Genomic DNA, 20290 nt, shown 5'->3' with positions numbered 1-20290 from the left:
GATACCTCAGAATATGCATTTTGTTGGTTTTCAATATCAGAAATATTGCCATCATTATTAGTGTTTCCTTAACCAACTGATCTTTAATGTTAGTATTTGTGAAGAAATACTGGTCTATTCTAGTAGGACTGCTTACTATCATTGGGCTATTCTAGTAGGACTACTATCATTGGTCTATTCTAGTAGGACTACTATCATTTGTCCAGATCTTTGTTTGCAAGTTAACTTAAAACCAAGTGTTTAATCAATAATAATTGTGCTGCCTGTTCTGACTTTTGATCCCCCCCCCCTTTTTTTTTCCCGGAGAAAAAAAAAAGGTCTGCAGTTAGTGTAGGTTATTCAGGAAAATAAAAATAGGCGCCAACATGTACTAGGAAGTATGACTAAAATGAGCTCATGAACATGCTTCTTGGAAATGTGCTATAACTAGTAGTGAGAAAAATCATTTCCCCACCAAAAGATTTGAGCAGTACACTGCTATTTTTTATGTTTTTTAGATGCAGTCAAAAACATAATTCTTGAGTCTTCACACTTGGTGTTGTTTGCTGCTGTGTCAGACTAGACTGCCACTGCAGATAACATTCAACCTAAAAATTGAGGTCAGCCCAGTCTCTCTTTACTATAAAAAAACAAAACAAAAAAAATAAACAAATCTGTAATTATTTTCAAAATTGTATTGATCGGATACATTATAGATGCATATTTAGTAATATGTAAATTTAAAAGTTAATACATCAACTGGTGTAGATTTTAAAAATTTGTAGTGACAAAAATTAGCTTTAATTCCAATGGGGGATCAGTTAATTTATTACATCATACAAATTGCTTTGATCATTTGCTGCTGTTTAAATTGTAAACACCATTTACAATTTCCTTTGCTTTCACAACAATGAAATAGAAGCTTATTTACAAAACAACAACACCACACTCTACAGAAATGTATACTATTCAATTACTTTATAGACAGTTTTTCTTCCCCCTGATACTTTCATTATAAAGCTATCATGTTGAACATAAACATGACTTTTAAAATATGTATAGTATTTGTAAACAAAAAATTCTATTAAAAAAAAAGGTAATGACAAAGTTTCCCTTGACCTGCAGCAGTATTCAGGCCCATCATAGTCAATGAATTAACTGACAGGAAAACATGACGTTGACATGCACAAAATGCTGGAATAGATCAAAGTTTTTGGTTATATCCCACGCCACTGTCATGCAGATTTCTTTTTTTTTTAATTAGGGCAAAGAAAAAATGAAAAGTGGTTAGGCTCAATTGTTGTTTTAAAGTTAAGGCAAATATTGACTATATACCTAGACACTTAGGGGAAACAAGGTAAAAGTTACTATAAGCTATATCATTTCAAGAGTGTATGAGGACAATGCAGGACATTTTCTATTTTTTTAATGAACGACATTAAGTCCTTTTATTTTCAGTGGGCTCAATAACTTGCAACAAGGATTTGATTTAGCTAGTCTGAATGCATAACAAATTTGAACAGAAGATTTAAGATTTAGAACTGCTAACCCATCGCTAATTTAGTGACTTTGAGGTATCCTTTTTCTTTTAGGGCAATCAAGATTTCAATGTACGTTGTATTCAGGGATAGACCAGTATGATTTAAAAACATTGTATTCTGTGATAGACCAACATGATATATAAAATACAATTTATGAAAAAGAGACTTATGACTAATTAACGTAAAAAAAAAACAACAAAAAACAACAAACAAACAATAATGTACATTAAGAGAAATTTTTTATAAACTATGTTAAAATAAACAAGCATTAAACTCCTTGTCCAAAGACAAAAACAAATGTTAATAAATTGAAAGTAGTTAATAATAGGTTATCAAATGTAAATTTAAAGTGCTTGATATAGCAAAATGTTCATTACATTCTTAGCAATATCAGCATATAAACTATTGAGGTAGCATTTATGATAAGTAGTAAGAACTTAAAAAAAAATAATATAGTTTAGCTTAGAAATGAAATCCAAATTATTTTTACATTTCCATTGAGAAAAAAATGCCCAAAAGTGTCTTAAAAAAGAATGATTTTTTTAGCATAAAAAAAAGTTTGCGATAATGCTTACATTTTTATATTTATTTTTTAAAAATTATGCTAATTCAAAAAAGTAGTTTCCCCTACACATCATCATTTATATCTATATACTTTAAGGGACTTCCTTGGAATTCTAAATGATATATTTGTGTAAATGAAGACCTCTTCATTAACAATGAACATGAAGACATAATGTAGAACCTTTCAAACCATTCATATATGTATTACTGAAAAACAAACATTTATTTTCATCCTCATCTTAACCAATCAGAAGATGTTATGAAGAGAGGAGCTCGTAATACTTTCTTTACATTGCAGGCCAAACTGGTGTGGCACTTGTACCGGGCATATTAAACCGGGTATGTCAAATCTCTGGTCTCAGGTATTAAAGCTCAATATTGATATTATGCGTGTCAAACAAATGAGTTAAGGAGCATGTGAAGACAAAGCTAAAAGGTGGAAATCTTTTAAATTTTAATTTTCGAAATCTGTAACAATTTAGGTCTCGCCTTTTTTATTTTGAATATTTTTGTGTGTGTGTGCAAGGAAAACAAGGAAAACTAAGAGCAATATATAAGGCAAATAGCAGAAAGCCAGGTTGAACTATCAGAAATAATTAGTTTTTGTTTTTTTTATTTCACAAAAGCAAAAAAACACCAAACAGTCTTGAAAAAAACGCATTAAATTGAGATAATTCCAAAAGAACAGAAAAAAGTTGATTAGGGGCATATATTGCAAAATAGCACAAATTTAACCTTACATGTACAAACAAAAATATTCAATAATGTGCACCTTATATAAAAACATTATAATACAATCAGAAATATGATACACAAGGAATATAACTTGTTTTTAAAAAGTGCCAACAATAAAATAAAAACATATATTTAAAAAAAAAAATGGTTTAAAAAAAATATCTAAAAATGTATTGTCCAGAAGATAACACTTCGATAACTACTATTTTTTAATGTTCTGATCAGACTAGATTGTATATTTTGAATAATTTTTTGGATTTTAAGCTTAATTTATTACTGATGCACAATTTTTTAAAATGAAAAAACTGAGGAAGTCAAGTTTAATCCTTCACCCAAGATCAAAAATTTCCTAATTATAAATATTGATTAAAAACTAAAAATCAAACAGGGATACTTTTACAATACAATATAAGAACATTTATTATGCATAATTAACATACAAAATAAAATTTATTAAGGCATTTTATATCTACCATTACAATTCTAAAGTAAAAGAAAAGATATTTATATTTACATAATATATAAGCGATTATTAGTTTAACAATTCTGAGATTATGTTGTAAAATATTACTTCTGACAACATCAAATTCAATAATCTGGAATTCAAATGAAAAAAAGAAAAACAACATAGAATGTCAAACGATAAAACTTTTAATTTATTATCATTAAGATTCATAGACTGAAGGATTGTGTAGCATTATGTTGAAAATTTGTTTAGCACAATTACAAATCTTGAGTGTTTGAAAACATTTTACAGATAAGTAAATAAATATACAAGCATGAACATCTACTACAATAATACTACAGTCTATTAGTTTTTTTATTCTCTAGGCCTTTCATCTAACTAATATAAAACCTAGAGGCATTCAATGCAGATCATTGTATTAGTAACAAAAAGGTTGTTTTGTGTATGTGTGTTTTTTGAGATTTAAAAAGTTTTCCTATTTTATTAAAAAAAAGAAAAAGTTCATCTAGAGACAACAGAGCAGAAAATATACAAAAGGCGAAACATGAAATTAACCTATTTTGTATTTTGTTTTAAACAGTACAGCAATACAAAATGCATTGACAAAATCATTTGGAAGGAAGTTTATATTATCAACAGTGTCACCTACTTTACTTTACTGATAGAGTTATAAACCAGCTACAGACTAAGAAAATAAAAAGATCTCAAAATGTATATAAATTATCACAGGAAATGACATCATAGAACAAGTAAAGACTTCACAGCCATACAGTAGAACAGTTTTTAAAAAAAAACATTGGAAAGGCTGTAAAACAAACTCCTTTAGAATAACCTAGCAACTTACTTTCATCACAAGAGGAGATATTATGCAAGAAAGTCTTACACTTCCTCTGATTTCCTACCTAGAAACAAACCATGTTCCCAATAACAGCTCCTAAGTGGAAAGATAATATGCAGAAGGGGAAAAAAGCTGGGAAATTACAAAAGATAATATAACATTACAGTAAAAAGAGGCTGATATTTTGTACAGTGACTTATGAGCATAATTGCCAAATTCCATTATAAATTTATTATAAAATAAACATTCCTCTGCAAAAGAAGATGATGATAACATCTTACACTTATCCATTCAATCACATATATGATAGAACCGCACTCTAGGACAAGGCTAAAAAATAATAAGAAAGAATGAAAAAGAAGAAATGAATCCCCCAAGATTAGAGTCCAAGACTTGATGACTTTAACCACCACCACTAGATATTGCAGTCTAGCATATTAATGAATTATCCTGTGAATGTAGAAAGTTGAACAATGCAGAACAGGTCTATTATAATTGACAGGTAAGCCAAGTGTTAAGACATTTTTGTATTGCTCATAGTTGAAATTCAGTATTTTTCATCATTAAGTTAGGAATGAACATTCAACACAGATCATTACAAAGCAATAATTCCTGTAGTCAAAGAAGTTATCACATTGCTAAACAAGGATCTAAACAAGGAAAAGCTTTTCTATTTTGGTTGTTTTGTAATTTTTGGATGATCCTTCAGGCAGGGTATGAACTTCAGACCTTGTATTGACAGCCTGAATTTCATACTGGATGCCACATACCAAGTTACCTACCATTTTATATGCACAAAGACTGTTTCCTCTTTATCATACAACTAACTTTAGAGGCACACCCTTTTAGTTTTTTGTCTGGACAATGTGTGCATTAAAACCCTCCTATCTTCTGGTGCAATAGTTAATAATTTAAAAGCTGCACATTCACAAACAAACTAGCATAAATATATTTTAAATATGACACCAATGTAACTTATTTAAATAAAAAAAAAAGTATCATGCTACACTGGAACTTTGTCTTAAACTAAAATAGCTTATCGTTATACATGATTTGTATTTTTAATATGAATACTAAGCCCTTCAACTAGGAACAAGCTGCAATAAAAGTTTGACTGATGTCTTCAAGAGTGGCACACAGTATTTCAAAAATTTAAATTTTCACTGTCTGCAAAACAAATATATTGTTAATGGAAGACTGAGTGAGTAGCCTAACAGAAAGCTCTCAGAATCTAGACATCATGCACAGGCTACAAAGTGTTTAAATTAATTTGGGGACTAAGGTGCTTGTCAATATTTGGCCACTAGAAATTAGGAAAACCCCAAATTTTCATGAAATCAATGCAACAAGACAAGAAAAAAAAAGATTAATATCAGACTACTTTGAAATAAAATGAGCATAAGAGGAAACATCCAAAAACAATCTCTCTTCTTTCAAATCAATATGCTTCAAAAATATGATGGCATTTCAATTATATGTCAACCTAAATAAAACTTTATAGCACACAGTGAGCAATGAATAGTGACATTTAGCAAAAATATAAGTTAATAGCTTCTTTTAGTGCTGTTGTATTTGAATAATTAGATAGAAATAAATAGCTGCCTAGATTAACTGACATTACTTAAAAGTCATATTGTTATTTTTTTATATGCATATATGTTTTTGTTTTAAAATCAATATGGTAGTATTGTGAAAAAAAAAATTATATGTACATCTGTATTGTTTTTTACAAGCATACTGGCTGATTTTTGTTTTTTATAAACAAAGATGTGTAATTTATAAACAAAGATGTGTAATTTATAAACAAAGATGTGTAATTTTTCTCTTCACTTACAAAATACTTCCCTATTTGTACCAGGTATCTCTAAATAAAATTATTAGTTTTTCTATCTTGAGCAGCTCACAACCTCTAAAGAAAGAAAAAGTTTGCAGTTCCATTATAATACTTTTGTTTAAAAAGGGGGAGGGGATTAAATATTACAATTTTGATTTTAAAATTAAGGCATGTTTAAATGTCATAAAAAATTTAGGACACATTCATTTAGCTAATACCGGTATATAATTGTTCAGGAAAAGAATGAGATTACAAATAAAGACTAATAATAAAAATATTATATTGTGGAGTAATTTTTATATCCCCCCCCCCCCCCCAACTAGAACATTTTCTTTCCAGGTTTCATTCCATTAAAAAATATGAATATTATATTAATGTTATTCACCTTTGAATATTTACAATAAAAATTCTACTATTCTAAGTAGATTTAAAAAAAAATCAGTTTTCCATTTAAAAACTTAAGTTTAAAAAAAAGAAATAATAAGTTTATATAAGAAATATATGCTCAAGAATAAAAGTATATTAACATTACACTTCTTACAGATACTTATTAGCAAATTTTATAAATAAGAATTATAAGGAGATAATAGTAAATTTACTTATCATAAATGGAAAAAGAAATTACTATTTAACAAACAATATGACAAAGAAAACTGAATTCATTCCATTGCACATTTGTCCATTCAGTTTTAGAAGCAGAAACTTAAATTCTTAATTTTTCCCTTGACCAATACTATTCTGACATTCAAAACCCATGCCAGCTACAAAATAGGGCTTATACTCACAAAAAGAAATGCTCCAAGATTATCTAATGGCAGCCAATGAAGAAATGAAATATTTAATTATGTCACTAAACTATTTTTGTTAACCTGTTATTAAGCTCCAGGAGACACTTAAACTATATAATTGTAACATCATGTTAACTTTTTCAAAGCAAAGCTATTACTTTTCTTTTCATGTTACTAATGGGGAACTGAGAGATTCAAACATACATGCTAACTCAATAAACCGGTTACTGTGTGTGATAGCAATTAATGAGTTTGAGTGTTTGATTTTTTTTATATTGTTTTTAATGAAATCTCTCTTTCCAATACCATAAAATTTGTATATAGAAATTAAGACATGCATGAGAGATTATGAGAAAATGACTTAAAATTTGCACTTACTCATTATTATAAAAAAAAAAAAAAATAAAGACTTAAACATTCAATATCATTCCATTTTTTTTCTAATGTTTTATGACTAGAAGGCAAGAGCTTACATTAACAACAAAACTATATATACAAGGAAATGTTTGCAATAATAACTGGAAATTTAAAAACAAAAAAAAAACAAAAAAAAAAAACATAAATGAATTCAAATAACTAATCAAGTCTAATCCTTTGTGTGTAGTCCTTTCATTCATCAGAAACTTGCATGTATTACAATTTTAAGTCTTTGTCTAGTTTTTGAAACACATGACCTAGATTGTCTTTTTCATCAAATTCATCACAAAACAAAAAAATCTTAAACTAATTAATTTACAAATGTTTAAAATGCACTCAAATATTCTCCTTCAACCAAACACCAATGTACTGAACTTGACAACCATTCAACAATAAAATTCATTTTTCTCCACTTAAAAAAAGAAAGCTTAACACATGTGACAAAAATGTCAAACTTAAAAAGCATCTGGACAATATACTGTTACTGAAGTATAATTGGAATGTTTCACATTTACAGGTGCCAGACTAAAAAGAGTAAAACAGAAATGTGTTTGGTCAAACCAACCATGATTTGGGTATTAACAATATACCAATTCATAATAGCTGTCACCAATCTGCAAAATTCCAGACATAGAAACGTAATCAAGAACCTTTAAAAGCTTTGTTTTTTCCCCCTCTTTTTCTTTGAGTTTTTTTTTTAAATAGCTGCACTTTATTTCACATTGTCAAAAATAATTTTGAAAAGTATCAATTCAATGATACCAGAATTCATAGAGACATACGTCAGTATACTTTTATCACCAGTTTTTGTCTTTGTTTATTTACATGAAGTGAGAAGTTCTTAAGTATTACTGAGCATCCCTTTTTATTCTGAGCCTTGTATATTTACAAGTGAATAGCATGAAACTCACAGCTTAATATCACAGTCTTCAGCACTCACACAAGACTGAAGGAAACGCAATTTAATCGAAATTATTTAAATTTTGAAAAAAAAAAGGAAAGTTCATTTAAGGTTATTATCACATGTTGTGCTTCACAATTATGCAGATCTTTTCCAAGAAGACTCATTGCACGACACACGCTTGTGATGCTCCACCATTATTTCCAGCAGCTTTCGCAAAACATATTGCCTGCATCCAATTGTTTTGGGTCATCTCATTTTCAGCGTGAATGTAGTAGGTGCGGCCATTCTGCTTGCTGCGAATTTGAAAAGCATACTGTTTTTTGTCCACTCTTGTCTCGGATATATCTGCATCTGTAAGTGGTATTTTCTTTAGAGAACCCTAATGTGAAAAACAAAAATTACATAATAATCCATAAACTTAAAACAAATAATTTTCTATACTAAAGTGATCTTTCATTAAAAAGAAAATTAATTTTTTTCAATACACACTGCTAGCTTGTGTACTTTTCTCATAAATAAAATTGGATGATTGACCCTAAAAGATAACCTCTTCAGCAAACATCACTAAATATAATGCATGGTGAGCAAGATGATATTAAATTACAAATCATCATCATGAAACTCCATTTGAGTGATGGCTTGAGAGGTTCTAATCCTCACTTGCAAAAGCCCTGGCATAAAAACTTCTGTTTTGCGTAGCACATATATCTGTTTCCATAAAGATAGAAAATTTGTGGTTTCCCTGACCTGTAAGGCAGAGATCAGCCTATGTATAAATATGGGATGTTCCCTATAATTCCTTTATTACTATCAATGACATTAACAAGTGGTATTTTAAAGTTGGAAAAGCGTATCAAAGGGATATACATCAAGGTTGGGAAATATAACTTTCTTTGATTTATTTTGTAACATTTTCTTACATAATTTTGTTAGACTCTCCAAGAAATAAATGCTTGTGGTGATACTTTTTTGTTTGTTAGTGTAACGTCTTGAGGATGAGTTCACATCATTTATTGATTGACAAGGATTAACAAGGTGTAATATCAGTCTCAAATACTGAGTCAAGTCAGCTGTTTCCAGACTTGTGAGACTGCGCTACATTTTTTAAACACTATTTTGCCATAAATCTTAAAAAGACAAAGGCAATCTAAATAACTCTAAAAAAGACAAAGGCAATCTAAAGTGATAGGCTACTACAGCAAAACATATGCAAATACAATTAACAAACATAGTGATAAGCACGACCCTGCTCTCCCTCTCTCCTATTCTGTTTCTCCTTGGAGCCCTAATTATTGATAGACCAGATAGGTACTAAACATGGTATCATCAACACAGTACCAGGGAAAAAAAGTTGCGTGAGTGAGAGATAATTGTTGGTCAATCAGGTACCAAATTTAGATTTAGTCACAGTCACTAAGAGGAGTGAGTGGGCTAGACACGAAAGATTAGGCAGTTTTTTTTTCATCTAGGTAGGCTACAGTACAGGTAAAGCTAGTGTCTAATGGCCTGGTTGTGGCATCAGCTATAAGCAGAGAAGATAGCAATTGAGAGTGTGAAAAGTAACACTGGCCAGTCTGTTTTAGAGTTGGTGTAAAAAGAAATTGATTTAAAAAAATATTAAGTTAATAATATTTTTTAAATGCAATCACTATGAAGTGTTACAAAGTTACAAAGCGTGGGAAGGTATTTATTAATATTAGTGCTGATCTCATTGACCTGACCCTCTTTGACATCATATTTTATGTAACTATTCGTAGTGAAACGAAACAACAAATCTATTTTTATCAACAAATGGATGACAAAAGAACATATCTATTTAGTATTTTTATTAACAAGATAGGAGTCAAACAAGGATGTGTCCTGGCCCCAACCCTCTTTGGAATATTCTTTTCAATCCTAATCCACCACGCATTTGACAAATCCACTGAAGGCATATAATATATCTTCATTCCAGATTTGATGGCAAACTTCTAAATATTGCTAGAATGAGGGCCGAAACTAAAATCAGAACCACCCTCGTAAGAGATATAATATTTGCTCTTCGCTGACAACACAGTGGTAGTGGCACACTCACAAGAGGAACTTCAGTCACTAATGTCCTGCTTCTCTAAGGCTGCAAAGAGTATGGCCTACCCATTAGCACAAAGAAAACTAATGTTATGGGACCACCTGCTACAGCACCACCATCCATTCTCATTGACGATAACAGCTAGTGCCGTAAATGAATTCAGCTACCTTGGATCTACAATTCAAGATCACCTGTCTCTAGAAGAGGAGATAAAAAACGCATAGGGAAGGCCACATCAACCTTCCCTAAACTCCGACCAAGAGTTTGGGAAAACAAGAAGCTCACCACAGCGACCAAAATGGAGGTCTACAAGGCATGCGTTCTTAGTAGCTACTGTACGGCAGTGAGTCGTGGACTATCAACACAAAGCAAGAGAGAAAACTAAACTCATTCCACTTGCGCTGCCTTTGAAGGATCTTAAAAATAACATGAAAAGAAAGAGTGTGTAAAACTGAGATCCTCGCGAGAATGGGCTGGCCTTCCCAGCATCTTTACAGTCCTCAGGCAATGCCGCCTGCGCTGGCTCGGACATGTTCGCCAGATGGAGGACAATCGCATCCCAAAAATCATTCTGTACGGGTAACTTGCGCATGGCTCAAGAAAAATTGTTCCCCCCCCCTTTCATAACGTGGATGTGATAAAACGGGATTTAAAATTTATATAAATGAACATTGATGCTGACCATTGGGAGACATAGCCTTAGACGGCACTAGTTGGAGAAAGATGGTGACCAAGAAAGCTATGGACAGCGAGAAAACATGGGCCTCAGCTCTTGAAGAAAAGCGTGCCACACAGAAAATGGCCAGCTCCACTATCACCAAAGCGAAAGCCACCTTGACGTCCTTGACCTGCACTATATGTGGATGGGAGTGTCTCTCCAAAATGGGGCTCCATGGACATATGAAAAAGTGTTCTAGAATTTTAGATCACTTAGCTTTAAGATTATGATTTCAAATAAAAAGTTAATTTGATAGACTATATTTTTTTTTTTGTTTGGTTTGGATTACCTTTGGTGATTCACTGTAATAAAGATCACAATTTTTAAGTAAAAACCACTGTTTTTTCCATTTTCTGGACAGGCGAGCCCTCTTCATTAGATAGCCTTTGATTTCAGTATCTGTGACTTCAGCATCAAGTTGTGAATCGGATCGATTAGATAAGCTATTGGTCTTTTGACTATCTGTAGTGACAGAATCAGAGCAGGAAGCCATGTTGAGAATGGTGTCAACAATGATGCCCCGACCTATATTTATATTTTAGTAGGCATTATGTTTTCGGTAGTTCCGTGAAGTCAACGCTTCTATTTTTAGTACTTACTTAGAGTCTAGTTATCTGAGTTATCTATAAATTTAAATCTAATTTCTAAATATGTTCTAGATCTAAGATATATTTATACTTTTAGACTATACTACTATAGCATGAAAAGAAACAGTAACAGACAACCATATCTTATCTAGATCTTGTAATGTAATGAGGAATGCGGTATTTCCCGTTGTGTAAACGCAGCCCCAGCTGCGACCTACATACTTTGCCACACCTTAGCGCAGACATAACCATTTTCCGTCGGAAGTCAATTTAGAATTTATTTTCGCCGTCTACGTCTGTCCTGTATCCCGCGAACTTTGTGATATTCAGCTGTCTTGTTCCGAAGCCAGGTGATCTCTTCTATGTCAAATTAAAGAAAGTTGGCACCTAAGCTGTTCTTTAAATCGTTTCCGTGGGACACCTATGTTACCTCGACCACCTTTCAGATCACCAAAAAGAACTGCTTTTGGTATACCAGACTACGTAGGCACTTATCGAGTGGGAGGCGCGCGCATGAACAACTGATCATCACACCCTCATTTCACACAAAAAATAATATAATTAACTTAGATATTATCCAAGCCCCCAACGAAGCATGTGTGCCACAAGCAACTTGATAATTAAAATAATTGTCTTCCCACATAAACGGATATAACATGGTAAATTGGTATCACTTACCAGACCTGTCAACTGAGAACCAAATTGACCACATCTATATCGTGAAGAAGTTCCGCCGCTCGTTTCAAGTATGTATTAAACGATGAGTAGATGTTGCTTCAGATCTGGTCGCCCGAGTGAAACTGAAGTTGAAGAAGAGTTGGACAGGAGGATCCAGCCAACGTGAGCACTACAACACGCAGAAAGACTGCACGCGATAGGAAGAATTCAATGTCACCCTATCAAATAAGTTCCAGTCACTTGAAGAGCTGCTATAGCAAGAGGAAATAGGACAGACGTGGCAGAAAGTGACCTCAATAACGACTTCAACATGCCTAGAAGAACTGAGTCACAAGATATAGGTCTAAATTCAATACATTAGTTCAGTGATACACAAACTAAGGCCAGCGGGCCGCGGGTAATATCCGGCTAAAAACTAGCGTCCTCCCCAAACGCTCTCTCTCTCTCTCTCTCTCTCTCTCTCTCTCTGTATATATATATATATATATATATATATATATATATATACATGGAACAAGACGATGAGTACAACGATGAGTCTCTCATACTCAAAGAAAGTGCCACTATAGATGGACAGCCATTAGAGAAACGATGTTCAGGGTCGATGCCTGATAGTTATTAAGCCTATTCTAAAATGTTCACCATAAGCAATGTACCTGATACCGAGTTAGCCTAATGAGGGTTATGTTTCACTTCGCTGTTTCATTTTTATTAACGCATTCAACAGAACACCATGATAATGCCAATACAATTTAAAAAGAAAAAAACATGGTCATACACATCTTCTTGCATTCTGACAGTCCTGCCCTCATTTTCTACCAGCAGATTTCCTTACATCATCAACATAAAAAAAAAAAAAAAAATTAACATTTTTAAAAATTCGCGATCTAAAAAATAAACCAGATCATATCTATAATTATGCGTTTAGGTTTTCATGGGGCATCTGAAACGAAATGGATGGCTGCCTGGTCGTGCGGTTTGCGCGCTGGACTGTCGTTCACATTTATCGATGGTCGAGGGTTCAAACCCTGCCCGCTCCCATCCCCCGTCGTCCTGCGGGAGGTTTGGACTAGGAAGTAATTATCTTCAACTCTGAAGGAACATCCGAAACATGTAAAACATTTTACAAACAAATGCTAACTACTCTGTTGCATTACCTTAATCAAATATACTACAGCTATACACCATTCACATTTAATACGTAACTGCATAGTTATTACGCAACCGAGTAAAACGGCAAAGTAGTATCAATGACATTGCCCCACCCCTTTTGAGGACGTCGTAAATGGATGATCCATTATAATAGTTTTTACCGGTGTTGAAAATCTTGCCATAAATATAACTAATGTCGCGAAATATTTATCACTAACATACTTAAAACGTAAAACTAAAACTTCAAACGTAATTGATAACGCTTTTTAATTTTTATTTTAATAAAATGATAATATTGTTTTATTGTTTCTTTTCGTTAATTATGGAGCGACAATAGACATTCGAATACCCTATCTATGAATACACCAACTAGGAATTTTAGCGTTTCTTATAAAGAAAATCCGGAAGTGCATCTCGTTGACTGACACTGGAATCTGCTTGTTGATAATCCGATAATTTTGAACATTTCAGGAACAGGACAGGCAGCATTTGACAACTTGGCCTAATTTTTACCATCTTACTCTTATGTTTGCTCGGGTATAGGGCACCTGGGAATGAGAGTATGAGCTATCATACAAAAATGAAAGGATAAGATCAATATACGTCTTCTTACGCTGACTAGGGCGTTAAATCAACTTCTCATTGTGGAGTATTTCAGTTCGTGTTTAAAGGAATATCGTGCCTTTGTGTGTGTGCCGCTGACGCTGTCAAGTGTCGCACACATCCAGGTAGGCAAAAATGCAACCAGATTCACCTTTTCGAGGTAGAATATCGTTTTACATGCAAAATGGCTTAACCAGAGAACCAAGAAGTCTTGAAACGGAATTTACAGTTACGAGATTACACGAAATCGCTTGTGCCTTCGTAGATAGAAAGGTGAGTGAAATAAATCTAGATTAGAATTAGATTTTGTGATTATGAGATTATCTAATCTGGTAAGATCTCTAGGCCTACTCTAGAATACTCTATATCTACTAACTCTAGATCTTGATCTAGTCTAGTCTAGCTGTTAATTAGAAATTAAATTTTTATTTAGAACTATTCTAGATTAGATAATTGTCAAATTCTTCTAGATGAGGTATATTTTCTAGATTATAAATTTAGAACTTTAGACCAAAATAAGGTATCGATAAAAAAAAATCACTGAATCAGGTTTAAGCCACGCCCATTTATTTACACTACAATCTACTACTGTCTACACTAGTCTACAGTTCTAGTCTTCTATCACATGTGGGAATGTTATTTTACCATATATTATATATTGTTGGATAATAATTATTGTTAAAATGAGTCACTGTTGCTTAATTTATTGATTATTCATATAAATTAAAACTAAATCTAGATTAGATCTAATTCAAGTTTCTTCAATGAACCAATGAATGATCAGTTTGCCAAGTTCCCCCATTTAATATGTTTAAAACACTTGTCACTTGTTGACCTAGTCTTGTTTATACAACTTTAAGATTTTTATCACATAATTTATTTGCAAATTTTCTTTTCATTTCCTTTTTTTCTTTTATGTTTTAAGTTCTAATTGTTATTGAATACAAATTTTTTTTTTTAAACATGAAAATTAACTTTGTGTTGAAACAAGTTGAGTACTTCAATCTAGTTTAGTTGTGATACATTTTTAATAGGGCCTTGAACTATATTTACATGTTGTGATGGTTATCTAATGTTAGTAAATTTAGGTTTATTAGTAATGAAATATAGTTGTATTTCAAATGGTGATGAAGTCGTTTAATTTTTATTGGTTAGAAGCATGAGATAACATTTGTTTACAGATTGTAAGTTTGTTTTAATAAAACTGGAACATCTTTGAAACTCAACTAATTAGTACAGTTCTAAAAATCTCAACTGCTCTGAAGCATTGTCTACTTAATTATGATTGCTATCATTGTTTAGAGTGATTAGGCCAGTCAGATCTTACATTTCTAAAACATGTATACATAGTCATGTATCTTATGTTTCAAAAGGTCTGAAGCATGTCCACCTATTTGTGATTGTTGGTAATTTAGTAGTATTTGTCATTCATGGTATATACATTATTTTTCAACACTTAACTACTAATATAGTGTTCATAAAAATCCTTCCGATTCAGTCTGCCTTGATCATTGTGTACAAAATAAGTACCCCTTGCAATCTATTAGGTAGAGGATGTAAAGGTCATCTATTTCTGTGGCACACAATTAAAAGGGTTTATTGTGGCCAGCACAATGACCAACCTCCTTTACACTTTCCCAACTAATGTCAGGTACCCATTAGAGTTGCATGGACTCAGGGGCCCCCTAAAAATTCAAAATTCCAGTCTTCTCTGGGATTTGCACCGAGACCCCCTTGGTACAGAAGCCAAACTTTTTACCACTCAGCCACCACACCCCCTGATCATTGTGTGAATATGATTAATTACTTTTTTTGTGAAGTCATACAGCAAGTTAGGTGTTAATTGATTTGAATGAAAAGTGATTCATACAATACAAGGAAGTGTCAGCTTGGTGCTAATTAAAAGCTTTTTTTTCTTTTCCATCAAGTATATGGGTGTAGCTCAGCCTTTAAAAAAAAGTTTAAAAATTTTTTTAAGTCAGCATATTTTGGCATAGTTCTACTAATAAGACATTTCCTGTTACCTATATAAAAATATTTCCCCTTGTCTTAAAAACATGGTTGTATAGGACAAGAGCCAATAAAAAATATCAATTATTTTTGCGTTTCTGTTTCAAAGAGTCCTAGCCCCTAAAAATAATTATTTACAAATATAATGCTGGTGAATATACATTGACAAGAAAAAAAAAAAAAAAACTTTCTTGAATTGTCAAGTTGCACGCACTTTAACAAGGTTAAAAATTCATCTTAAAAGTAGAGTAGAGAGATTGAAAAATTAACATTAAGAAATGGATTAAATTGGTTTAAGTTTGCTGGCTTACAGGCAGCTGTTTTTTTTTTTTTTAAATAATGATTTACTTTCCCTTGGATTTAATGGCCGAGTGATGAGGCTCTCGACTTAAAACTACAGAGTCAATATTTAATAGGGAGAACTCCATTGGTTGTTCTGCTATTCTCTTTATACCCTAGTTTACAATTGGCCAAGAAATAGTTTATATCATTACATCATGAGCCTAATAGACTGGTGAGACTCAAAGGAAAACATTACTTCACTTGCTTATTACTAACAAGGCGAGTTGTATTTACTTGGTCTATTGAGGTTATACGCCTGATAACAGCTGATAACATTCCATTCACAACATCAGTCCTGCTCCTTCATTATTGCTCTGTATCCTAAATACGTAGTGGTGTGAGCTCACCTGAATGGCCGTCTTTTTTTTTTTTTAAACTAATCCAACAATTTAGTCCTTAGCCATATTGTGTATAGACAGACGGATAGTATTTAATAAGCAGACTCTTCTTTAGTCTTCATTGTCTTCTGGTTTGTATGTGTGTACTGGTTACCAATCATGTCACGCGATGACCTACACTTGTCGCCATGTTAAGTGCCTGGGTATGAGGCTGCGAGCCTACATATGGGATAGTTCTGAGCACCTACAATTAATTCACCCTTACTAGCCAGTTGTTTCCTGGCTGACACATGCGCCACAATGAGTGGTATTCTCCCCTAAACACTTTGTGCAATGAAACTGTAGCATTAGAATCGTATCATTGTCTTAGTCCATCAAAACCAACCGTCTAGATGTGCCTTCACACTGAAGTGCATAGTGACGTTTTATATCACACTCTTATGTTTTATAGTATTTCATAGAACTCCTTTTGTGTTGTTTGGCGACATGATTTATCTTCACATTTCCTTTTTGATACTTTTTATTGACAAATACAACGCTCTAATATTCAGTTGACCTGTAGTTTCAAGGTATTTAGGGAACCGTAAACAAAGGGAAACAAGGGGTGTCATCTCATCCATTTAAATATTAAACCTGACATTCCATAGGCCTTTTTATTATTACTAGTCGACCGGCGGCGCAGCATACGCCGCTATTTTGCATACGCCGCTATTTTGCATACGCCGCTATTTTGCAGGGCCGGCCATAGGCCACAGCAACCTATCCGACTGCAGTGGGTCCCACACTTTCATAGGACCCGCGCTAATTCTATGTGTAAATTATTAAATTAAACCATTTTATAACTTATTGTTATTTCTCGCGGCCACCTGATTTACCAGGAGCTCCTGGAAATCTCCTGAAATTGCAAAATATATGAAAAAGTCATGGAAATCTCTGAAATTATTAAAAATCTTTTGAAAACTCATACAAATCTCATGAAATATATAGACAAAAATTGTCATTTTGGGGTGTCATTCAATATGGAAAACGCCAATCCTACGAGCGATAAATAAAAACGGCATTATGCATTAGCAGTAATTGTGTAATCTGGTGAAAGAAGCTTCTCGCGCCTCAAACTAATGAAGAATTACTTTAGTTCAACAATTCTCGTCGATGGATTGGTGATCGTTGCTATTGAGCGTGATCTATGTAGGAAATAAAATTTTCATGATACAATGTATGACTTCGCTACACGTAAGGCTCGTAAAGTTCGTGGGATTACTCTATACGCAGAATTAAAAGAGTGATCTTTCCTTTACTTCTTCTTCTCGTCCAAATTCTTGAGCGAAGAAGAGAATTATATATATATAGATTATTATTTGTTTGTGTGTGGTTTTTACACTCTCTGACCATGACTGAAAATCACGGCTCGGTGAAGCTAATCCATCGAAAGACTGAGGGAGAGCTAGTTACTGTGGATAGCGATTTATCACAATACGTGTCCTACTATTGTCGTCCTCTACAAAGTAAATTTGAAAGCTGATTTAATGTGTGACACACTTTTAGAATTACGGGTTTCGATTTAGGGCCCGATTTAAGTAAGTGGAGGCCTTTTTCGAAAGCTTGAATAGAAATCCACTTATCAATAGTACTAAAAAAGCATGTCCTATTTCTGAAGAAAGAAATAGAGTACTGGTACTTGTACATTTAATAATTTAATATCCTTTTCCGACTTCAAAAATATTTCATATCCATATTTCGGTCTAAAAAGTGTTGTTTTTTAGCGGCCCCCGAAAGGGGAAAAGACGCTATTAGTTTTGTGCGAAATGTCTGTCCGTCTGTCCCGTTTAGATCTCGTAAACTAGAAGAGATATTGAAAATCCGACTTCACAATATTTTAGACCATTCAAAGTTCTGATGCAACGGCTACTTTTTTTTTTCCTGAAAGCGAAAATTCTAATTTTTAAAAATCAATTATGCAAGCAGTTTTTTATAAGAAAAAGCTAATTAGTATGCATTATATGTTAAACCTAATTTAAGACGAATAGTAATCTTATAAACATCATTTTCATGAACATTTTTCAATATAGCGGAAATTTTTTTTTTTTTTTGAGAATTCGAAAATGAGATTGAGCCTTTTCAAAGAAATTAACTTATTTAGTTCGAACCGAGGGTCCCGGGTTCGAATCCTGGTGAAGACTGGGATTTTCAACTTCTGAGTCTACCCAGCTCTAATGGGTACCTGACATTAGTTGGGGAAAAGCAAAGGCGGTTGGTCGTTGTGCTGGCTACATGACACCCTCGTTAACCGTAAGCCACAAAAACAGATGAACTTTACATCATCTGCCCTATAGACCACAAACTAGTTAGGCCAGGTTCACATCTAACTTTACATTCACTTTCACGTATCCTTTGATCTGCGGGACGGTTGGGGCACTACACAAGATCTGTTAACCTTCTTTCTCCATTCTTATCTCTCATTTGTCTTTGATATAATTTCATTCGGATTTTCTTTCTGAAAATATTGAAGCCTACCTGGGTGGACCACTGGTCGTGCGGTTTGCGCGCTGGACTGTCGTTTGGATTTATCGACGATCGAAGGTTCAAACCCTGCCTGCTCCCATTCCCCATCGTCCTGCGGGAGGTTTGGACTAGGAAGTAAACTATCTTCAACTCTGAAGGATTATCCGAATTATGTAAAACATTTTACTTCGGGGGCCGATTTTGAGTTTGTGTTTCCACACAAACTGTCTTTTGTAACCTTGTTTTTTTTTGGGTATATGCAGTGCCTTAAATCCGGAGCTGCTTTTGTATATTACGAGCACGCTTGAAGCGGACATTTCTTAACCACGACAATGTAGCCAGCTTTAAGATGTAAAGTATTATCGATAAAAACGCGAAAAGGAATGTTTAAAAAAAAACACGTAAAGTTGCTGACCCGTCGAAGTATGGATTTATTTCCTCCATTGTGGAGGCCCCTGGGCAGTAGCCCTGCCTGCCCTCCTTTAAATCCAGCCCTGATTGTAACTTTGTGTTTGTTTGTTACTCGGAATCGTCTTATCTCCAGTTACATTAGCTGAACTTTTTTTTTTATTGAGGGGGGAGGGGGGGTTGTAGAAGTCAAATGTGCTCTTTCTGTCTACAGTATCTCCAGAAAGGATAATAGTACATAGAGGACACGAAGTCTTTCAAAAGTATTACTAGCTTTGTTGTGATTAACGTTGAGAAATTCTTCCCTCCTTCAGTATAGAAAAGCGGGCAATAGCCAACAATTCTGTTAAGAACATTCATCGACACATTTGGATCAAACAGACGCGGGTGAAATTGTTTCAGACTAATGTGAAGAGAGATCGGATTAGTTTCACTTTTAGAACATCTCCGTAGTGAAATACTTGAAATTCAGGTGAAACAACTTTATTTTCTAAATTCATCAGGTCCGGTAAGCAGAGACATAAGTGACCAAACTTGGCCGTAGTCCGACTATTGGTTTGACAATCGCCCTGCATTCACTTGACGAGGGGCGGGAACTCAAATAAAAAAAAACGTAAACATAGCTGTTGATTTCAATACATTATTAAAACTTGATCTTTACGGCGATGTTCCTGTTTCAAAAAAAGAGATGTGCTATAGGGAAGGAGGAGGGCTCGGTATCTTTCCAGCTTAACTGAGTCATTATTAGGAGATAGAAACTAGCATTTAAAAGAAAACATATACGTTGCATAGCAAGTTGCCAGGGACGCTACCTGACA

At 33.3% G+C, this 20290-nt stretch overlaps 2 protein-coding genes across 6 annotated transcripts in view; one reads left to right on the top strand and one right to left on the bottom strand.

Annotated features, from left to right (window-relative positions):
- Positions 1-8226: 8226 nt before the first annotated feature.
- LOC106071485 (PH domain-containing protein DDB_G0274775-like) lies at positions 8227-11345 on the bottom strand. The gene is made up of 2 exons (XM_013231606.2): positions 11142-11345; positions 8227-8445 (listed from the first exon to the last, which is right to left on the bottom strand). The coding sequence occupies exons 1-2, from the start codon at positions 11343-11345 to the stop codon at positions 8227-8229; spliced, it is 423 nt and encodes a 140-aa protein (XP_013087060.1).
- A 2318-nt stretch (positions 11346-13663) lies between these two features.
- LOC106059311 (serine/threonine-protein kinase D1-like) overlaps positions 13664-20290 on the top strand; it is a 94034-nt gene continuing 87407 nt past the window's right edge. For 2 of the 5 annotated variants that reach the window (XM_056023903.1, XM_056023902.1), the window contains exon 1: positions 13665-14145. In XM_056023903.1, coding sequence (XP_055879878.1) covers positions 14008-14145 — 138 coding nt within the window. In that variant the 5' untranslated portion in view covers positions 13665-14007. Of the gene's footprint in view, positions 14146-20290 lie in introns of all 5 variants that reach the window. The other 3 variants (XM_056023910.1, XM_056023904.1, XM_056023901.1) reach the window with 2 other exon arrangements.

The sequence above is a fragment of the Biomphalaria glabrata genome, chromosome 3, assembly GCF_947242115.1.
Source record: "Biomphalaria glabrata chromosome 3, xgBioGlab47.1, whole genome shotgun sequence".
Classification (NCBI taxonomy): domain Eukaryota; kingdom Metazoa; phylum Mollusca; class Gastropoda; family Planorbidae; genus Biomphalaria; species Biomphalaria glabrata.
The sequence above is the reverse complement of the archived record's forward strand: the minus strand, read 5'-3'. Positions and strand labels throughout refer to the sequence as shown.